Raw genomic sequence first — 23,238 nt, 5'->3', positions numbered from 1 at the left:
GTGTGTACTGTACATATAGAATTTGTGGTGTCTATCTCTCCATGTTTATTATTCCTTTTTTTTTATATAATAATAATAAAGGGCACTCCACTCAAAGCACTTTACAGGTAATGGGGACTCCCCTCCACCACCACCAATGTGCAGTCCCACCTGGATGATGTGACTGCAGCCATAGTGCGCACATAGTTAGCCAGCTATCAGTGGGGAGGAGAACAGAGTAATGAAGCCAATTCATAGATGGGGATTATTAGGAGGCCATGATTGGTAAGGGCCAATGAAAAATTTGGTCAGGACATCGGGGTAACACCCCTACTCTTTTCGAGAAATGCCCTGGGATTTTTAATAGCCACAGAGAGTCGGGACCTTGGTTTGTCATCCAAAGGAGGGTGCCTTTTTACAGTATAGTGTCCCTGTCATTATACTGGGGCATTAGACTGCAGGGTGAGTGCCCCCACTAACACCACTTCCAGCAGAAACCTTATTTTTTCCCAGCAGGTCTCTCATCCAGGTACTGACCAAGCTCACACTTGCTTAGCTTATTAGACTAGAGTAAAACCTCTACAAATCAGACAACAAAGGTTTTGATAAGCAGTGAAATGTTTCATATTTATATTGTAATAAATAGGGTTTGATTCTTCAGTTTGAAATGAACACAAATTGGTCATTTTTAAAATGTCAAATCTCTGAAACAATTCAGTTTTTTTAATAATTAGTTTAGAAGGTATTTTCATCCTCTTTTTCTTGACATTTGAGAATGTTGATTAGGTTGAAAGTTCAGCTCAAAATAGCAATACCCACCACTTGGAAAATCAAGTGCAGGTCTTGTCAGTGATTCCTTTGAATGTGGTGCATACTCTCCAAAAGATCTGCTAGATTTTGCATGTTCTGCTTGGTTAACTTTGGGGAAGCAGATGTTATTCAACATGGCAACACTGTATTCCTCACCAAATAGGTCTGCAGACACGAGCAATTCTCAAAACAACTAGGAACAAGCAGAGGTTGATACCAGAATTAAAAGAAATCACACTTGAAGAAAATGTTTTTCTTTTTTCTCTTTTATGTTAACTTTTACTTGTTCCTTTGCGTCACTTTCACATCAGTATTTGATTTGCTTTACCGATGCCAGGTACTTGATATCTATTTTTTATATGAAAATCTATGCAATCTGTTGTAGATGTTTGTGTTGCTCTCCCACCTCATTGTGATCTTCTTCACAGCTAATGTGCATTTTCCATATGCTATGATTTGACATTGAAGGGACCATTGTGATGTCTGCGTTTAATAGTTTATGCTTCTGTGTACTGGAAATTTATGGATCTTAAGTTGAATTTTGTTTGTAGAAATTAATGAGCAAATCTTGACTACTAAAAACTTACTTGTGTTTAAATATCATTGTTTACTTGTAACCTTCCCCAGGCCCTTTTTTGTCCATTACTGTAGCTGTAAGTGTGGAATGTGTTCTAGAAAGCAAATGCAAATCAGTGTTTATCTAAAGAACTTAAAAAAGCTTACTTACAAACCCCAGATAACAAGGCTGCTTCTTCCTCCTAAAACTGGAACTAGTTTAGTTCCAGCTCATCAGTCATTGACTTCAATGAACTTGTATATGTAGTGTTTTTAATAACTAAATGGACCTCTTCATTGTTCTCATACTCCAAATTTGTTGAGGATTTGAACTAAAATTCAGTTACTGTAATTACATTACTTGAATTTGTCTTTTTGAAGCTGAAATTAATTTAATAAAGTTCTGTTTAAGCAATTACTTCAGTTTACAACTTCAGTTTGTAGCTTAATAAATTTGTTTAGTCTGAACTGGAGGTTCTGCAGAGGTGAAACCAGAAAACCATTGGAATCTGAAATGCGTCACAGCTGTTCTCTGTCCCTCCAGTTGAGAAGAAAAACATGACATTTGTAGAAATTTTATTTTTGATTACTTTACCTACTAGTGCACCACACATAATCACAGACCTCCAATTAAAACTTACTGTTATGTCCTCTTGTGATAAATATTGATATTCGGAAACAAAATTTCTACCATCTTGTTGTCCCTTTTTTCAAGACTTATTAAAATTATTGACTTTGGTATGTTTTTACCAAGATGCTTAACTGATTACTGAACTGTTTAATGCTCAACATGCTTAATGCTGTGAATTGTTGCTGTCCCATAGCTAAGGTTCTGACAAAAGAAAATTGCACTACATAAAATATTCCAAAAATAAGTGTTTGATTCTTAGTTCTGCATGACTCTGTTGCTAAAATTGCAGGACCTGCTGTATAACCTAATTTCAAAACATAATCTGTGAAATCCAGTGCTATGTACAGATGTGCAGAGGAAGAAGTTCACTTTTAAGATGGATAACATTTTATCAGCTGAAAACTATTAAATGTCTAATCAAGTAATGGTTCAGTTAGTCCCTCAGCAATTTTAAGTAATTACTTATTCTGTTGTAATACAAAGTAGAAGACATGGGATTTCCTAATAACAAGGATTGAGAAATCCTGACTTAACTGCTGTGATTCTTTTGGCAAGAATATATTGTCTTACAGTGGTGGAATAGACTTCAGTCTTTTTTATTTTTCTGAACATCTGCATATTTGTACCATTGCTTTATAGAAAACGTTTTCTGTATCAGGGAGAGCAGTGCATCTGCATAGATGTTCATGTTCATTTGTGATATGCACATACAGTTTGTGCTTCACTAATGTTTCTGTAAAAGTGGTAGACTTAAAGAGAGATATTTATCAGTTTAGGCCATTGATAAGGCACTGCATGTAGAAAGCTTCTCTATTCTCACCCATTTTTTTTATTGTGACGTTTAATACACTCGCCTCAGCAGATATGTACAGTATCAAGAGAAAAACATAGATATTGTCCAGGCAATGCAAATGATGTATGCGAGTGATCTTATTGAAAACAGCATATAAGAGTTTATGTAATCGGTATAGTAGGATGGTACCTCTGAGTTAGAGCTCCTGCTGCCTCCCTCCATTCTTGTCAATGTGTTTCTGTGCTATCCAATGTGTGCGATCAACAGTAATGTACAGTACAGTATATCCCATCCAAGGAATGTGGTTCCCATCTTCCTTTGGGGTTTTCTTTAAGGGGGCTCTTTATGTTTTTAGGGGTGGGGTGGTGTTGTTACCTAGTTAAAGTGTAAAGTGCTTTTTTTCTATCACTGATATGTTTTCTCTTTTCTTGCTTAGCAATCTGTTATGTACAGTATATTTTGTTCAATCAAGACATTATTCCTCTTTGACAGTGTGTTCAGCCTCTAATGCTCATAACTAACTAACTGAGGAGACTAGCATACAGTATATGAAAACTATTATCTTAATAAGTATTTGATAGATTTTGTTAGCATTTTTGCAGGTATGAATGCTGTCATGAGTTATATACTTTACAGGTCAAAGTCAAAAGAGCAGAATGCCCCATTTTTTTCTGTGATAAACTACCTACAGTAGGTCTGCCCAAGTATTTATACAGTAACCATACCAATTTTTGCAGATTTCTTCTAACTGAAACATCTTCCCATGGTCAAAAACTTTATTAAAGATAATTCTACCATATGTACTTGACTTGCAACTGCATAAATATTGACTAGGGGGAATTACTGAATTGGAAAGCACATTGGCTCCGATAGTGCATGTTCAATAGCTCACCTTTTACGAAGCTTCTGTATTTGACGTCCACTTTGTTAGAAGAAAATCATCATACCCAGTTTCTCGTATGCAGAATTGTAACTTAAATGACAATTGACAAAGATATTTGCTAGCTTTGAGACTCCACAGCAATTAATATTTTCATTTTGCTTTTAAACTGACACTTGAGGTATTCCTTTCAGGTCCTGTGAAAACTTAATAACAAATGTATGTTTATTATATCCATGTTATATATTTTTTCTTGTATAGTATACAGTGGTGTGAAAAAGTGTTTACCCCCTTCCTGATTTCTTATTTTTTTGCATGTTTGTCACACTGAAATGTTTCAGATCATCAAACAAATTGAAATATTAGACAAAGATAACACAAGTAAACACAAAATGCAGTTTTTAAATGAAGGTTTTTATTATTAAGGGGAAAAAAAATCCAAACCTACATGGCCCTGTGTGAAAAAGCGATTGCCCCCCCTGTTAAAACATAAATCAACTGTGGTTTATCACATCTTTGGAAAGCTGAGTTCAATTTCTCTAGCCACACCCAGGCCTGATTACTGCCACACCTGTTCTCAATCAAGAAATCACTTAAATAGGACCTGCCTGACAAAGTGAAGTAGACAAAAAGAAATTCAGGAACAAATGAGAAACAGAGTAATTGAGATTTATCAGTCTGGAAAAGGTTATAAAGCCATTTCTAAAGCTTTGGGACTCCAGCGAACCACAGTGAGAGCCATTATCCACAAATGGCGAAAACATGGAACAGTGGTGAACCTTCCCAGGAGTGGCCGGCCAACCAAAATTACCCCAAGAGCGCAGCGACGACTCATCCAAGAGGTCAGAAAAAACCCCACAACAACATCCAAAGAACTGCAGGCTTCATTTGCCTCAGTTAAGGTCAGTGTTCATGACTCCACCATAAGAAAGAGACTGGGCAAAAATGGCCTGCATGGCAGAGTTCCAAGACGAAAACCACTGCTGAGGAAAAAGAACATAAAGGCTCGTCTCAGTTTTGCCAGAAAACATCTTGATGATTGGGAAAATACTCTGTGGACTGATGAGACAAAAGTTGAACTTTTTGGAAGGTGTGTGTCTCCCATTACATCTGGCGTAAAAGTAACACAGCATTTCAGAAAAGGAACATCATACCAACAGTAAAATATGGTGGTGGTAGTGTGATGGTCTGGGGCTGTTTTGCTGCTTCAGGACCTGGAAGACTTGCTGTGGTAAATGGAACCATGAATTCTGCTGTCTACCAAAAAATCCTGAAGGAGAATGTCCGCCCATCTATTCGTGACCTCAAGCTGAAGCGCACTTGGGTTCTGCAGCAGGACAATGATCCAAAACGCACCAGCAAGTCCACCTCTGAATGGCTTAAGAAAAACAAAATGAAGACTTTGGAGTGGCCTAGTCAAAGTCCTGACCTGAATCCGATTGAGATGTTGTGGCATGACCTTAAAAAAGCGGTTAAGGCTCGAAAACCCTCCAATGTGGCTGAATTACAACAATTCTGCAAAGATGAGTGGGCCAAAATTCCTCCACAGCGCTGTAAAAGACTCATTGCCAGTTATCGCAAACACTTGATTGCAGTTGGTGCTGCTAAGGGTGGCCCAACCAGTTGCTGCTAAGGGTGGCTTAGGGGGCATTCACTTTTTTACACAGGGCCATGTAGGTTTGGATTTTTTTTCCCCTTAATAATAAAAACTGCATTTTGTGTTTACTTGTGTTATCTTGGTCTAATATTTCAATCTGTTTGAGGATATGAAACATTTCAGTGTGACAAACATGCAAAAAAATAAGAAATCGGGAAGGGGGCAAACACTTTTTCACACCACTAAATATTATGCATGAATAATATAACAAATAATATGAGTAACAGTTATATACTGTATATACTGTAGGACTTGCAAAATGATCAGGAAAATTGTCTTGACACATCTACAATGCCTTCTTTACCTGGTCTTTCTCTTGTAGATGCAGCTATATTAGAATTTTTTATATCCCTATCGGGTAGACAGTTTAGGATATGGAAAATGGTAAATCAACCACCTTTCACAGCTTTCTTCACTAATTTTATCAGACCTTTTGGCCCCATTTAGGACATGTTCTGCTTGAAATGTCATGCAGTACTGCCATTGAGGAAGGGAAGTTAATATTGCCATTACATCCCTGTTACTGAAAAAAGATCCTTTGCTTTGTGCAAGATATCGTCCCATCTCGCCAACTTACTCTGACATCAAGATGTATGATAAGGTGCTATTATGCTAGATGTATGTCCAAATTAGTACATCTTGATTAAAGAGGCTTTATTAAAGGGCATCTCATATCACCATCTCCTGTTGACTCAACCTGTTCCATTCTGCCACTGGCTTTGAGAATATCTGTGGTCAGTTCTACATGTGTTTACGTTATGTTTTCCTTAAATGCAGTTAATGTTTCTCTCTCCAGCAGTCTACAAACAGGCCAAAATGTTTGCTATTTATAATGGCCTTTAGGCACATGCATATTCAGCTTTGTTATAACTTGTTTATAGCCGCTTACTCAATCTTTCCATCTTTCTATGATTTTGATGTCTGCCTCCTTAACTGCTGAGCATTGTTGATGATTTCAGTGCACTAAGAACAAAATCTCTAGGTCCAAATCAGCATTTTTCAGAATCGACCTTGAGTATTCTGTTCCTGCCTTTGCAATAAACTGTGTAAATTCAGCCTTCAGGACTTTGATGGAAGCCTTGGGATTTCATTTAAGAATAAAGTGGTTCACAAAGTAAACAACACTTAAGTCAAATTACAGAAAATACTTGTCCCGAATATAAATTGAAATCAAATCACCACATGTACAGTTGAGACCAGATTAAATTTCAGATCTTTCCTTAAATAGAATGACCTTAACTTTTAAATTAAGCAATATAAAAGATCCAGGCTGAATATTGGTGTTTAATAAAAAAATGCTCATTAAACTCATCATTCTGATGCTTGGGTTAAAGGTATTTTGTATAATTTGGCAAATAGTGAATTATTTAACCATGTTGTTGTCAAATAGATTGTCAGTATAGTTTTATTTATTAATATGCACTTTTTGAAGATAGTAACATAAAGATTGCATCAAAGCAGTTAACATTAACCATATGTACAAAAAACTTTGTCCTTTTTAAAAAAACTAAATTTTTTCTGTTATTTTTCTTTGGCATAATTAAACAACAGATCCCAATTTAACACATACAGTATGTAGTGATTAATTTTAATTTCAACCCGTTTCAGTGCAGCAACTACAGTAGTTCATAAGTGTATTATGGGAGGGTTTTCAGGTGTGAGTCCAAAATAAACACTGGAACCCAGATCAAGATCCAGACATATACTGACAAGAATACAAAATTGACACAGAGAATTCCAGGCTGACTAGAGTTTTTTTTTATTTCAGCTGCATTGTGCTTAGTTCAAGCACGTTCACTTATAGGAACTTTATTTGTTATACTTTTTATTATTAAGCAAAAGGCCATTTCATTGTAGTAAGTTACAGTAACTTACAGATATTTCTTCTTCTGCAGCTGTGTTTTGATGAACTCAGCTAAGCAAAACATATGTGGGGCTGTTTGTTCTCTTCATGTGCTGTTCCTGTAACTACTGTTCCTGTAACAGGATTCATTTACTTTTACCTTTGTATTATGCAGGCATGGGTTCTTGATAAAGATACTGGGTGGGTGCTGTTTTTCTTATTCATAACTATGTTATGCATTGAATGGTTGTTCATCCAGGAAAACAAACACTGTATGTGCCCAAAGTTAGCCTATGAAATGACATGTACAATGGCCATATTAAAGATGTGATTAGTGTGAATCCATACTGTATAATGAAACTTCTACACTTTACTGCATGTTACTGACTTGTGTAATTTACGTGTAGTAAGCAGTCTAGTAAATTTATTTTAGTACCAGTATCTTTAAAATACCAGACTGATTGTTTGCAATTTCAAGAATACTTGCTGTTCTGCAAGACGGGAAGTACCTGTTCTGCAAGAATGGTGTACCTGTCATCATTATTGTATGGCACGACCACAACTACTTTTCATAATTCACAGCAAAGTGGCAATATATAAATTCAGATCCAGACTTTTTGCTCAGAATTGAGTGTAGACAATGGAAATTAACAATTGCAGAGTTGAACTGCCCTTGTTACAACTCAGCCAGATGGCTTAAATAAATATATTTTTCCCCAAACACAACCATGGCACTTTGTGCTTGCCTGAGAACAGCAGAACAGTACCTTTGAAATATCTGAACAGTAGTCCAATCCTTCTCCAGGGATTCTTGGGAAACACCATTACAGTGCTGAACAATGCACTGTCTTTATATTACCATTTGATGGCAGTGTCTACTAACAGAGCAGTGCATTGTTGTTCTGGTGTCCATTCAACAGAGTGTTACTGGCAGTCAGTTGCTTCTTTAGAAAAAAAAATCATTTGAGATAGAAAGGTAAAAATCTGTGTAGACTTTGAAGAAATAAGACTTTTGACCTCTTAAACCTAGAACATTTTGGAGACCTAAGTTAGTACATTTAATTGTACTAAGTTTGCACAACAAAGAAATGCTTGAGTCACCTATAAAATCATGTCTTCCACTTACTGCTTTCTTGGTAAGTCTAGGTTGACTTGAACGTGTTTCACACAGAGGTGTTGAAAATAAAAACAATATGCCATCGTGCAATTCATGTCTACGTTTTTCAAAGACATGAGTCTTAAAGCAGGTCTCTCTCTGTCTGTGACAGCCGGAGCTGACAGTAGAGAACTTGCCGGCTTACCTGGAGCTGGGAAAGCCTCTGCTGATGCTGTTTGTGGAGGAAGAAGATGGAAAGAGTGAAGGCATTCGACGGGAGTTGCAGAGCCTGATGGGTAAAGGGCAGCTGGACTCCTACCTCCCCTGCTGGATCCATTTGTAAGTGTCTGTCCAGCCACACAGGTTTGTGTTTCTGTACGTGTGTGAGGGCCCTCCCACTGCCTCTCTTTTTATTTGTATTTTTAATTCTGCACTGTGCCAAAATAAAGTCCATCATTGGGTGACCTGTAGCAGACCTGAAACAAGTAGTACTGTCACTTTCAGCTTCTAAAGAAGATGGCATTTGATTAATAAGAAAAGTAATTTCACTTTGTGAGGACTGTCTCACTGGTCCTGTTTTTCTGAAATGTTTTTTTTTCAGAAACCATTTTTTCTGGAGCTACAATTTTTGTGACAACGTCTTCTCATCTCCTGTCCTTAGAAATATTGTAATACCTGCACATACACACACTTAATCAACTTTAAAGACTCTTTTTAAGTATTTTATTTTTTGTTATAATTGATAACATTTCCACCTCAGAATGTTATCAGTGCTCTGGTAGACTGTTCATCCTCCCCTTCCTCTGTTTCTTCCCTTCAATTCCATATATCTAATGATCAAACTCCAGAAACCTTTAAATGGAGCTTGGCATGTGCTTAGTAAAAGTTAGATTGTGTAGCTGTCTCATTACTCTGAAGAGGAAGTGGCTCTTCTAAATTTACCTTTTGCCGATGCTGTGGTTGGACTATTAAAGAAGTCTGATCTCTGGAATGAGTCATTGCGTGTTCTTGATAATTTTCAGAGATAATCAGTAATGCACTTTTACTTTTGTTTGTGGAACACCAATACATCATTTTCAGTGACATTTTCTTTCTAAATGTAACTTTTAAATTCCATATAGCTAGATCTCTCTGCCTCGTAGAGAATGCCTTATGAACACTATTGTGCCAGAAGCATTTCAAGTTCTGTTCATTTTTTAGTATTTAAATTTAGGTAACTTTATAAATTTTTCACGTCTACTTTGCCTCCTGCGACATGGATTAGCGACCTTTCAACATTGCTTTGTAGTGATTTGGTGGTCAGAGACAATTAGTAATTGGGACAGTAAATTCATAGAAGACCTTATGGTTACTATGAATTAATAAGTACAGTGAGTACACACAGGAAATCAAAAAATGCAAAACACAATGTTATTAATACAATGATAAATTGTGCAAGATAAACCAATTTAAGAGTATGGATCAATGGATGATCAGTCATTATAATTAGGGATTGATCATCCATTTGATATGGATAGTATAAAAAAATATAGAGCTATAAAAAAAGAATTAAAATACATTGACAATAATACTTGGGTTAGCATAGTTTAGCATTATCTATAACGTTATGTATTACAATAATACTCGGGTTAGCATTATCATAAATAATTAGGCTCATACAAACACCAATATTTCTAAAACTCAAAAGATAAATATCCACTACTCATCTGAATTGAGGATGTTTGCCCAGACTGATCAGGTTGTAAAAGTCCCACAAGTTGAGACTTTATTGTGGAAATACTTACAAAGTTCGCTTTGAGTATTTTGAATCTGCTGCACCGAATATTCATTGATATTCAGTTTTTTTTTTCATATTGATATTATTTAGTTGTTTCTGCCTGGCAGTTACAGTACCTTCAGCCGGTTTGTTGTAGCTGTGGTTCAGACAGCGGAGATAGAAGTCAAGCGATAAGTTTGCTGTCAAGTTGCCAGGATCCCAGAGACCATCGCAAACAGCTGTGTGACTTTTGAGTTGCATCCCGATGAGTAATTGGTCATGACATCTTTGAATTTCGTGGGCGTCCCTACATGGCATGTTCCTCTTTGGTGGGTCACTCAGGCCCTGTCAGTAATTCATGACATTCTCTGGGTTCTAATTCCAGATGTGTCTCCCTTTTGGAGCTGAAGAGTTGAATTTAGGCTCTTCACTGGAGGTGTTAGGATGGGTCCAATTTATAGTGGCCTGGTTTGGTGTTAAAGAACTCTTTTCTAGGAAATCCTGCTAATTAAGGTCCCATATCAGAAACATTTCCAAGGGGTTGACTCAAAGGAGTTGAAGAGTTCCAGGAATTTGTTTTCAGTTCCTGGCCATTATCAATCATTGTTAATCATTTTAAACACTTAGTTCTTAGTATAGAAGAGCTACTGCACTCTATAATTTCTGAAATGTGTTTATTCCAGGGTTACTGACTAACCTTCTAAAAGAAAACATAATCCCCATGAGAAAGTTTTAAAATTAGTCTGGGTTTCTGAAAAACAGTTCCATGGAAATAGCACTTGTATATTCTTTTCTTTTGCCAGTTAAAAAACATTTTAGACTTTTTATTCTGAGTAAATCAAATAATTTTATTTCAAGTGGCCAATTTCAGAATAGTAATTTATTTATTCAATAATTAAATTTTAGTATTGCTAATTGAAATTAATGTGGAGAAAAAAAAAACGCCCAGGTATTTGAAAATGTCTGATTTTGCGTATAAGTTTTACATTATTTTTATTTGGTGAATTAAATTACTTTCCATTGACATGTTAAGCTTACTAGAGCTTCCCCCTACAGTGCATAGGCTGAAAATAACCTTTGTCTTAATATTGTCATATTCTTTCATTTTGATTTTCAGAATAATTGTATACAACTCTTTAGGAGTCATTTTATGTACCTGTAAAGACAGAAATTCTGGAAACTCACCAAAACCTCACACTATGGCATGACCACAATTGTTGACAAGTTAGTCCTATTGGCTTTTTTATAAAGTGGGTGATGAAAGACTGGATGAAACCTGATCTCTGCTGCGGCACGTCTGTAGACTGATCAATCAGTACTGTTGCTGTTTCACCTAGGCATAATGTGCCTGTGTTGGTTCTGTGTAGTGGCACCAGGTTGTTGGGGTTTGCCTGTGCTATTGCAATGCCCTGGTTCTGAGCAAGTTGATGCCCGTCTCTGACGATCTCTCTCCTGTGTTTTAGTGGCCGAACGCCAGCTGGGAAGGCAATCCTAGAGTCATATCTGGGCTATGTCCCGCTGCTCCCTGTCTTGCTGCTGTCAGAGCTGGGCTCCGGTGGAGAGGTGTTTGAGTTTCCCACTGGAAAGCCCATGTTGGCCGACTCTATTCTGCATTGGCTCAGCAGAGTGAAGAGAAAAGAAGAGCAGCCTGCAGGTAAGAAAACACGATTTTCAAGTTAAACTCTAGGGCAGGAAGGACAACTATGGTCCAGGGACGCTTTGGTTTCATTGTGGATGTGATCTTAAATCTTTAATCAAACTGTTTCTCTTAATTCACCTGAGGTCGGTCCAGAGATCAGTTTGACTTGCATTTTGAATAGTACATGTAAAGCCTGCAGTTCTCCGGATGCCGGAGACAAAAGTTACCCATTCCTGATCAAGGATTTCTTGGACTGGGTAGCAATAACAAGAGCTAGATTCCAGCACAATTAGTTCTGTTTCATCAGAATATGAAACAGTGCCCTGGGGCACAGGTGTTGTTACTGAGTAATTGCTTCTGGTGGTGAATGATCCCTTGAGAATGTTTTATTCTTTCTAAGTTGCTAACTTGGTGAGTCTTTGGGACAATTAAATGTTAATCCCATGTTGAAAAGTATGGAAGAGTAACAGTGTTTCAGCTGTTGAATCTGTATTCGCAACATGTATGGTCACTTGTATTGTTAAGTGCCTTGGGGCAACCTTGTTGTGAAAGGCGCTATATAAAAATAAATTGAGGAAGAGAGACTAAGGTAGGAGAAATATAAAACACAAGAACATAGGACAGAGTAGGTGAGAATGGGCACACAGGTAAGAGTGTTCAAATGAAGAAAAAGATTTAAAATGAAATAGGCTGTCAGCAGGAAAAGTAGGAAACTGTGGTTCAAGTTAAAGTAAAATGTTGGCTTCTGAGTGTTTTCTAGAGTTTGAGGCTTGAAATCTCTGTAAAAGGACCAATCATCTGCTTAGAGGGATCTTTTATTCTCACTGCTCTGACATGTTCTCTGAAATGATCAACCAGGCATGTAAGTGACAGGGCACTTTCTGCAAGAGATGCAGTAAATGAGGTTACTCCATATACATGGTATTATCTAGATATCTTTAAAATAGCCATAGGGGCCCTGTATAATGCGTGGCACTGGATACATACTGTGTTTGCAGGTGATGTTACAGGAAAAGGTGCCTGGTGTGCATGGTACTGTAGCTGTGGGTGGTTATGGGAACTGTGAGCAACAAGGCTGCACAGATTGGGTGGTCATCAGTATGATTTGATGGGAGGGAGGTGTCTGGAAAAAACATTCCAGTTGAGAGGTCATCCTGTAAAATAAAGACGTTACCTCTGATGATCCTGGTGATTCTTTGTCAGTTAAAGTACATGAAGAAGCATTGTTCTATGAAGTAGATCTTGCATTTCATACTGATGTTGTGCACAAAATGAATCATAAACTTTAATAAAGTACTTTTGGTTAATAAAGCTACTCTACAGTGCAGTTTAAATGGAACCAGACCTTCATCAAATGTTTAGAAATTCAGGCTCCTTCAAGGAGAACCTTATTATGACAAATTGGCAAAGTAGCTCCACATAAGGTCCATTTCAAGGGGAAAAATGGTTTTGGCTAGTTTGAATGCATTCCTTTAAGGGGAAAAAATAGGTTTGTGTGGGAAACTGAACAGACTTCCAAAAATTGATGAAAAACTGAAATGTTCTGATAAACCTTTATCAGAAACACGTTTTCCTAAAAGGATTTGAGGTAGTCTGTTTTGGATTCCCACTACCCTTTGTGTAAAGAAGATTGCATTTTTAATACATTTCCACTGTGGATTTTGTCGATGCCTTGGTGGATTTCGAATACTTGAAGGAGCCCTAATAACTGAAAAGATTTGGTTCTTGTATCCCAATAGGGACTAGTAGGACATTCCTTTTCAGTCAGGAATATATACTGTATGTGGCTGCTCTTCTCTGGACTGATTCCAGAACAGTAATATCTGTTTTTGTTCATGATGTATCATGGCATTGACTGTTTCATCCAGTTGATTGAATCCATATGTTGTACACATTGTTTGTATGTTTTTTTTTACCTATACAGAGATGTTTCATAAAGGCAGCTCCTCCATGTTACAAAATATGGTACTGTATGCCAGGAACAGGAAGTTCAAAACATATGCAACAGAAAAAGCTCTGCCCCCCCCATTGCATTTTGCTCAGGGGTGTAATATAATAGTTTAAACATATATCGCTGGGTCTTCTGAAATGTTTTCTTGAACTTGAACTTTATTACCATATGTAACCGGTACATGTACTGGTACAATGGAATTCTTACTTACAGAAAGTCTCTCGATTGTAAAACAAGTGTAAAAACACAAAGTGCAAACAGTGCATCAAGACAATATACAAACAAACAGTAGACAATGTACAAGTAAACATGTAGACAGTTTGAATGTAAACAATACAGACGTGTAAACAATGACTGGAGATGTGCAATAAATAAGAAATCATAACGAGGTAGATGGTGATGGTGTAGGTGTGGTCCGAGGGGGATGGCTAAATGTGTTCGCCAATCTCACTGCTTGTGGATAGAAGCTATTGAAGAATCTAGTGGTAAGTGTCCGTATGCTCTTATATCTCTTGCCTGAGGGCAGTGGGGTGAAGAGCTCATGCCCGGGGTGGTGACTGTCCTCTGTGATGGCCAGAATTCTACCACGGCAGCGGTCCTCATAGAGCTGTTTAATCTCGGTGAGACCGCAGCCGATGATCTTCTGGGCCATATTGACCATTCTCTGCAGTGCCTTTCTTTCTCGAGAAGAGGTGTTGCCGTACCACACGGTTATCCCGTTGGTGAGGATGCTCTCGTTGGTGCAGCGATAGAAGTTCACCAACACAGGCCCCATCGCTTGAGGCACCTCTTATATTTTGATCTTATTGATCACCTGTAACTGCACGAACATTGACAATATTGATATTCACTGTTTCTTTGATATAATCAGCATAACCACAGGGTGTTAATCATTGTTTATTTTGTTAAGCTCTTCAACCCTACTTTCTTTGGTTTTTATTTTGAAGTAAAATTGAAGAAATTATATGTTGCTGCATGTTACTCATTAATAAAAGTATTGAAGACTAGGAACTGCTTACATGTAGAATATTAAACATGGTGATGAGTCCTTTTTTCCTGTCACCTTCCTTTTTTCTCTACAAATTTGAAATTCAAGCAATTGAATTTGCATGGTCTGAATACAAGATGAATACAATCTTACAAAGCTGTAAGTGAAATCTGCAGTTCCTCTGACAAAACAAACATGTAATGTGTTTACAAATTTACACATGTTCTACATGGATAATGTCACGTTGTGGAAATTATTATGTTATTTGAAAAACTTAGAAGATCATATCAGTCTTGGTTTTAAGAAAGCAGAAGAGAAGCCAAGTGTGTGCATTTGTGTAATTTGGGCATATTGTTCTGTTGGCAAGGATTGCAGAAGTTGTTTACTCTTCTCATTCAACAGTTTGTCTGCTTCATGCCAAGATTGGCTTGATAAATTCTAATTTCTGTAGCTCTTTAAGACAATTTAGGATCATGAAGAAGAAAACTCTTTCTGCTTCAGAACCTCGTTCTTAAATCTCGTGCATGTTTACTCTTTTTCCAGGTTTTTACTCTTTTTACACTGAAGCAAAACATTTCTAACACATTTAAGTGGTATAAGACATATAAGACATTTAAGAATTACAGATGTAGTCATTCAAAATGCGTGGTAAAACCCCATACCGCGGATTTTGAGCTACAGGTGGCCACAGTACGTGATAAACTGGCCAAAGATGATTCACAGGTGGCACTTGTGGTGTATTATTTGTTAGTGAAACAATTGCTTTGTTTAATGTCTCTACTGTGCATGTTTAAATCACATCAATATGGAATATTAATATGAAATTTTGTAATTAAAGGGAAATTTTAGTACCTGAGCATAAAAATAACAGGAGCATAAAGTCTCTGAACATCATATCATTATACACAGTATTAATTTAGGAATATAAATATATTATACATACTGTATATGGCTGGAACTGATAGCTTAAATAAAAAGTACACAACAGTATTCCACTTTCTCCATAAACATTTTATGCATCAAAGTCAGTCACTTACTGTGGTTATTTTGGAACATTTTTGATGAGCTCGTTCTGACTATATTGAGTTTATATAGTTTGTAAAAAGCTATAATGTTTTAACCTTTTCTATGAATACTTGCTTTTGTTATTTCAGTAAAAAAACGTATACATTTTAGAATCCACTTAATAGGGAATATAATATGGAATCACGGAACTAAAGAAATTAATAACGATATTAATTTAAGGGACTAAATATAATATATTTATATAGCTGGTAGTATTACCATAGTCTACTTTCTTTGTGTACATGTTTTATTTTTTCTTTCAAAACATTTTAAGTTTTTCGTTTCCAAGCCGCCCCTTGGTGCAGTGGGTTTGGTGGATAGGTCTCCATCTAGGAGATCTGAGTTCCATTCCAGCTTAGGGCACAAGTTTTTCTTCTAACAAAGACTCGTTTTAAAAAATAAAATAGTAAATATTATGTACACTATATTAACAATAATTTTTAAGTTTTTTATATATCACAAAATAATAATAATAGTAAATAATAATTTAAAGTTCTTGTATCTTTTTCAGAGTGATTTGTTTTCTACGATTTTCATAACCTTCACTTTCTTAATTAAACACCTATTTTTGAGACATGATATTCCAGATGTCAATAACTTTGCAAAAAATTACATAACTTTTTACAATAACAGCAAGAGGTGTTCTTAATATGTACTGTATTCTTAGAAAAGGATCAAACTTTATAGCTTTTTGTGAAGTACATTACATAAACTTTATAATGTTAGAACAAGCACGTTAAAACCATAACCCACTGTAAGTTACCAAGTTAGACTTTGGTGCATAAAATATATGGATATTTTATGCACCAAATATGGATATATATATGGATGTAAACCTGAAAGAGGCACATGACATTCACAAGCTACAGTATAATAATAAACTTTTTTATAAATCCAACTGAGCAATCTTGCTTTAATGAAATCTACCTACTTTTTAATTAGTTCAATATTTAACATGCTGTAATACACAGTTTAAAATTAATAAAAGTCTAAACAGTATATAACTTTAATTCTATATTTGGAAAAAGATTGTCCCTCAGAAATTACCTGAGATTCGAAACGGGCGTTTTCTGGGGACAGCCCAAATGCTCCACATGCCACGTTACACTTCCACTGCTCCTCCTGGCAGTTTTACAAAGTAGTGCAGCCCCACAACCGAGTATTTTAAAAAAGCTGCAGTGTCCCGCAGCCACTGAACTACAAACTACGGCGAAATCCACTGTGCTTTCTGAATGGCTGGATCTGTATATCAACTGTAGGTGAGCTGTGATTCCATAAATCCTAGTCCTAGGATGATGTCCTGGTTGCAAGGTTAGAGTTTGAAACTTGTGGTGAATATGATGGCTCTTCAAAAGAAAATAACACATGAAAACATCTAGAAATAGTTTAAATCAAAGTTTTAAGCTATAAAAGCCTACATCAATCTATAGCCAGCAACCTGGCTTGGCTCACAGTGTAATTTGCAAAAAAAATAGAAGTAAACTATACAAAAATAATTAAAAACCACTGTCCTCTTCGTGATAAATGAAGATCCAGTAAATCTTGTAAATGACTTTGCTGCAAGTACAAGTGTTAGCATATTTTACTGTTTGTGAAGACACAAATTACCACTTAGAAGGGGCTCAGTGGACATGTACAGTAGCTGCTTGGAGCCTTTGATGAAATTTGCCAGCAACACAAAAATGACTGAAAAAGGGAACAGGTATGATACCATACTAGAAACCACTGATCTTAACAAACAAGTTCTAATTTGAGCCTTTGGCATTTATCAATGGCTGATTGTTCAAAGGTAAACTTGCAAGTTGTATAACAGTCAGGGTATTACAGCTACAGCAAAGCAAGCAGCAAATCTCAGGCAGGGAAGAGTGTTGGGGTCCAGAATTTAAAGTAGCCAAACTTCTGACAAATATCTTCTAACCATTCTCTCAGGATTGCATCTGATAGGACAAGGAATGACATGCCAGCAGTCCCAGGATGCTGATGGAAAGAATGTCAAGAGGCTGTTGGAAAATCTAGAGGGATTTCATGGCCTTCAAGAAATTTGAAGCACATCTTCAAAGCCACCCATGCTGTGAAAGTTAAATATGAAATTTAAAACAACTTGGGTGAATTTTGGAAAGTATTGCAGGATACTTTCAAGAACATCCCAGAGTACTTCTGGAAAGCTTTATGGAAGCCTGAAAGTGTTGTGTCATACAAATGACAAAGTTCAGGTGTCTGTGAAGCAGAAGTCTCTTTATTTCATATGAATATGGAAGTCCGGCTTGCAACCACCAGACTTAAAAATAAGTAGCTGAAGATGGTCCTTTATACCTTAAAACACTAGTTACTATGACACGTTCTAAACAAATGATAAGAAAGCAACACATGCCAATTAATTATATTTAAGTTGCAGACTAGACAACAGTTAGTTCTTTTCATGTTCTGGGCGTACAGCCAGCTTACCAAATACTGACCAAGGACAGGCAGCATCTTTATATATTTGCGCACAAAGCTAACTTCAAGCCGCTAGACTGCATAGTTTGCAAAAATACAAAAACAAGAAATTATATTATCATCTCACTTCCCAGGTGTCTTTCTTATCTCTTCAAAAGCAAGGTTAAGTAAATATTTGTCAATACGCCAAATATTAATGATCTAATCAGTACATTTTGAATATATCAAGAGTACTTAAAGCGTGAAAGATACAAGTACTAGCCAGATATAAAAAGATATCTGGATAGGTAATTGCTTGCCATGCAGGCAACCTGTAGATTTATTCACGATTTAGCTTTTTCAAAGAGTATAAAACTAAAGTTGCATGTTTTCATTTTAAAGCTGTAGGGTCTTTTGTGTAAAAGCAAGATGATTTTGACTACCATTAGGGGTTAAATTGCAGGCTAAAATGTCACAGAGCTGATAAGAAGATGGTTTTAGAGGGACAGTGTGATTTCATTTTAGCAGCTGTAGAGATAAAGCAGTGCTGTTTCATTGACTGGCCCAGAAGGTATAATAAACTGAATAAGAAAGATATAAAAAAGAAAACGAAAATGTTTTATAAAAGGACTAAAAAGGAACAGCACTCATTTATTGAAAAGGAGTTTAATGAACATTAAACCTTAGTAAAAAAGGGTATCAGAAAGGCCAAGTTAAAGATAGAAATACTGCAATCTAGAAATTGTATGCACTAAAATAATAATACATAAAATAATAACATTTTATTACAACAACAAAATAACCATAAAGGATTAAGTAAAATCTCCTAGTCTAACTTTTAGACAATGGAAAATAACTGGTTGATGTAATACATGTGTACTCCACTGAGGTGTTCACTACAAATGAAATCAATAATGTGCCACAGGTTGAATAAACACAAAGTTTTATATTAAATATCATTACCATCTAAGAGGCAAAAGTGTTACAGGTGCTAGAAGCACTTAAACCTGGGCCTGATGATATTCTATTAATTGTACTTAAGGAAATTAGATATTATTCAAAGACCATTAAGTTTTCCAGCAGTCACTCAAGACAGGGGTAGTATATTTAGATTTTAGAGGGCATTTGATCAAATTAAATTCTCAAGTAAAATATTAATTCTCAAGTTACAGACAATAAGCATGAAGCGCCTGTATGTCTTTGGTTTCAGAACTGATTAATTTGTGTATATGCTGTCTATAGAAATGATCTATTTGGATAGCAAAGAAAGAGTACAGATGTAGAAGAAAGAAGAGGCCCTATCTTAATTGTAATATTTCTTGTTTTCTGTTTGAGTTTGATAATAATATTAGTGTTTCCCTTGGCTACACAGGATATAGCTACTGCTGTTCTTGCATCGTGATTGTTGCTGGGGGTTAGCTAGTCATGTTGTTTTAAACTGCATCCAAGGGTTAAGGTATCAATGAAATGTTAATTGTCTAGATGTGTATTAATAAGGCATGGAATAAGAAGACTGGGGCTAAATATTGATTAATACATTTTTCTTTTGGACATTATCGATAACCAAGCCCATGCACAAATTTATTTTTCCCTTCACAATTTGCAGTTTAACTGGGCACAGAGCTTCCTCCACTATCCTCACCCTACTAACTCTGCATTTGACTCAAGAAGCATCTTGACCCACAATCATCTTCAAATAACAATACAAAATGCTTAAAATGGGGTTAATGTGCAAATTTTCAGACTCATATCAACAGACATAAGGCCAAAGATACACCAGTCAAGCATGGTTTTTATTGGTTTTTTTTTTACTTAATTGCTTCTTGGCTTATTAGTCTTTTATTGCATGTTCCACCTCTGTGACATTCAATAATGGCACACATTCTGTACTGTAGGTTGCCAACCCCTGTATATGGATATGTATAAACAGTATGTATATAGTCATAAGTAACCCTTCTTTTTATGATAACTTAAAGCCAGTGCATTAGTACTTTAATTTAAATAACATTGATCAACTAAAAGAAACAACTATAATAGTCATCACAAACGTATAGTTAAAATAAAGAACATGAATACCTGGGTAGTGGGTACTTGGGCAGGCAGAGGCAGAGCCTCACTCACAAACTAGATGTGTTTCTCTGTGTTAGTCTGTTGCATACTGTAGCTACCTGTAATTTGAAAGTTGACAGTTAACAACCTTCAGCCCGGTTTCATGCTCTTCTTTCATCCAAAGACCCTGTCGATCTGACCAAATTGCAAATAAGCGAATTGGTGAATGTTAAATTTGTAGATGTAGAGATCCTACTGTATTTTATTTTCTTCAAAAGCTTGCAGCTATTTAATTATTAAGTGCACATTAAATTACACTAAATTGACCCTGTTTGTGTTATGGAATTGTAATTTTATTTTACAATCCTCTGTTTTATTAAAAATATATCAAATGTAGCTAGGAGTTAAAGAAATTGGTTGTATGTAAAATGGAACGATAACAAAACATGAGGTTTATTTGCGGAGAAGTAGAAAGCTTTAATTTACAGACTTACCTCTGGCCACAGAAACAAGTTTACTTATCTCTGGAAGTTGGTACAATAACTTGTACCTGGATCCCAAAGTGCTTACGTGGGCGATTTCAGTCATGATCAGGATTAGATTGAGTGGATGATGAGACAAAAGAACTTGAAGTGAATTAAATAAACCTTTTATAAATTTGTAAAAAAAAAAATGTAGAGATTGTCTAGCTTTGGTAACCCAAAAATAATGGAGAAAGTGAACTTTAAACAGTTCACATGATCTTATTGGCCATGTGAGATACATCTCTTTGCCATTTGGCAGTGTTGGAGTCCGTTGATTCAAGAGCTATGGCGATCACAGATACCCTGATCACAGAATTGTATTATTCTTGTATTAATCTACATGAGAACAAGAACAGCTGTAGACTAGAGGGGGGCATTCAGTCCATCTAACTCATTTGGTGTTTCCGTAACTAATTAATCCAAGGATTTAGAAGAAGCCAGTTTAACAGCTTGGTGTGCTGCAGGGCCTGGATGAGACAGGCCTGGTCAGCTCGTGACAGTGTGCAGTCCTCCCCTGCTTTGTTTATCTGCTGTGGCAGTGAACAGAAAGCAATTTCCTGAGAAACAACCCCCCCCCCCATTAGGGGATGACCCAAGAAGCAGCTGCACGAGTGAAGATGAAACGGAGGAGGAGATGTGAAAACGAAGTGTGATTTTTATATGTAGGTAGGTGGAGGTGAGAACACAATTGGTATTGGATGAGCACATCTAAAGATTTCTACACTGATTACACTGTTTCTTGTGAAAAACAAGCAACTACTTTGGCTTTAAAAATGTTTCAGTTTAAGCACTTGCCCCAGAAGCAGTAGTTTACACTGAATCTCTCTCTTAGCCCAACATGCAAGATGCCTTTTAATCATTTGCAGACAAGTCAACAGCACTGGTCCAGTATGTTGAGCCTTCCAATTAAATCACTCACCATGTTAATGAAAGGTGGACAATTTGGACCCATTCTGTCTCATCATACTGTCCACAGACCCCCAACCCCAGTCCTTCTCATTCCCTTCTGGGCTCCTTTTCTCCTCTCTTCCCTCCGAGGGAACAATATTCGAATCCCAGCAAACAAGTCCAGGGAGAATAATCAAGCCTACTAACAAGCAGCAATCCATGTCTACTCTGCAATTTCCACCAAAACACAGAGGAGAGCAATGTTCAGAATGCTGCTGTCATTATAAACATCTGTGTGCTTTCCCTTCATCAAAGTATCCCACAGTACATGTAAGCTTATAATCTTTTTTAAATTTCCCCTTGGATTTGCCAGGCTTGTACAAGTGCCTGTACTTTGCTTTGTCATAGTTTCCCAAGGTTTCCAAATTGTACCTTATTAGACCTCTGGATGTCTTACTAAGCCTTCACTGTGCATCACTATACTTACCTCTTTTTAACTTTTGTATAAGTCTGTACACTGAATTAAGGCTTGGGTTTAGCATGTTTTTAGGTATATATCTTTATTACCAGCACTTTGAAAATGGAGAAGAGGTATGAAAGTGCTCAAATTAAGCTATTAGTATAACTGGGCAGTTAAGAGCTGAGTTGGAATTAAAGGCTCCTGATACAGTGGCCATCAAGGATCAGGACTAGGAATCTGTAATCTACTGAATTAATTACCCATTTAAAGTAATAATGAAAGGGATGTTCATTCCAGAGTTACAAATTCACACCAATTCTTACACCATAATGAGTTTCCATTAATCGTACTGTACATAAAGAATCTCTGCCAGAATAAAAATAAGGTAGTCTATATTCATCTTTGTAATTCTTTTTAACAGTTAATCATTATCAGCATTATATTAAATGACAGTTAACTAATCATAAGCAAAGGTGTAGTAAACACCAACATCAGGATTCCTGATAAAAGTTAGACATGCACATGAACAAATGAAAGCATTCTGAATAAGGCCTTGAAATGTAATGGAATAGAATTATTATGAGCATGATAATAAACAAAAAGTTATGAGCATTACAAAAGTATTCCACAGGTTCATCACAACTAAGGAAAATGTGCTTGTTTTTTTTATTACATTATAGTTGACCTTGAGAAAAATTACATTTAGGCGATTTACGTGTTTTTTTCTGACCAGAAAGAAAGTAAACATGTAAACTATATATATATATTTGTTCCTTGTAAACCACAGACATAACAAGTGGTATGTAATGATGTATTTTGTATTGCTGAGAAATGTGTTTTACGGTTGGATCAATGCTGTTTGAGATAAAATATGTGATGTTCCTGTAACTGAAATTTACCAGTCCAAACAGAGCTCCAGCATTTGCACAGGAATCAGAAAATATCTGTATTTTAATTGCTGAGTATTGTTAGAATAGACACTGGCTACCCTTCCTGTTTATAATCCTGTCTATAAAAGAAATGAGACAACTTTAATCATTTCCATATCAGACACTCCTAAACAGGGACTTTGTGCAGTTTGCTCTAATCCTTTACTGTAAACTGTACTAACAATTACAGGAATTTTATACAAAAGTGGCTTCATCTCTGTCCCTAGTGTGCTGTGCTTATTTCTGAAAATGAGATGTTAAAGATTCCCCTCAGACTTAATGCATTTTGGAAGTATAACAGCTCTGTTGTAAAAAGCTTTCTAAAATGTA

General features: G+C 36.3%; 1 protein-coding gene across 1 annotated transcript in view; it reads left to right on the top strand.

The window, feature by feature from the left end:
* Positions 1-23,238, top strand: part of txndc16 (thioredoxin domain containing 16) — a 68,054-nt gene that overhangs the window by 32,785 nt on the left and 12,031 nt on the right. Inside the window, exons 19-20 of the mRNA XM_088925417.1 lie at positions 8,417-8,583; positions 11,464-11,654. Of these exons, the coding sequence (XP_088781543.1) occupies positions 8,417-8,583; positions 11,464-11,654 (358 nt within the window). The remainder of the gene's footprint in view (positions 1-8,416; positions 8,584-11,463; positions 11,655-23,238) is intronic.

The sequence above is a fragment of the Atractosteus spatula genome, chromosome 9 (genome assembly GCF_055471065.1).
Source record: "Atractosteus spatula isolate fAtrSpa1 chromosome 9, fAtrSpa1.hap1, whole genome shotgun sequence".
NCBI lineage: Eukaryota > Metazoa > Chordata > Actinopteri > Semionotiformes > Lepisosteidae > Atractosteus > Atractosteus spatula.
This window is presented reverse-complemented; position numbering and strand designations above follow the sequence as displayed.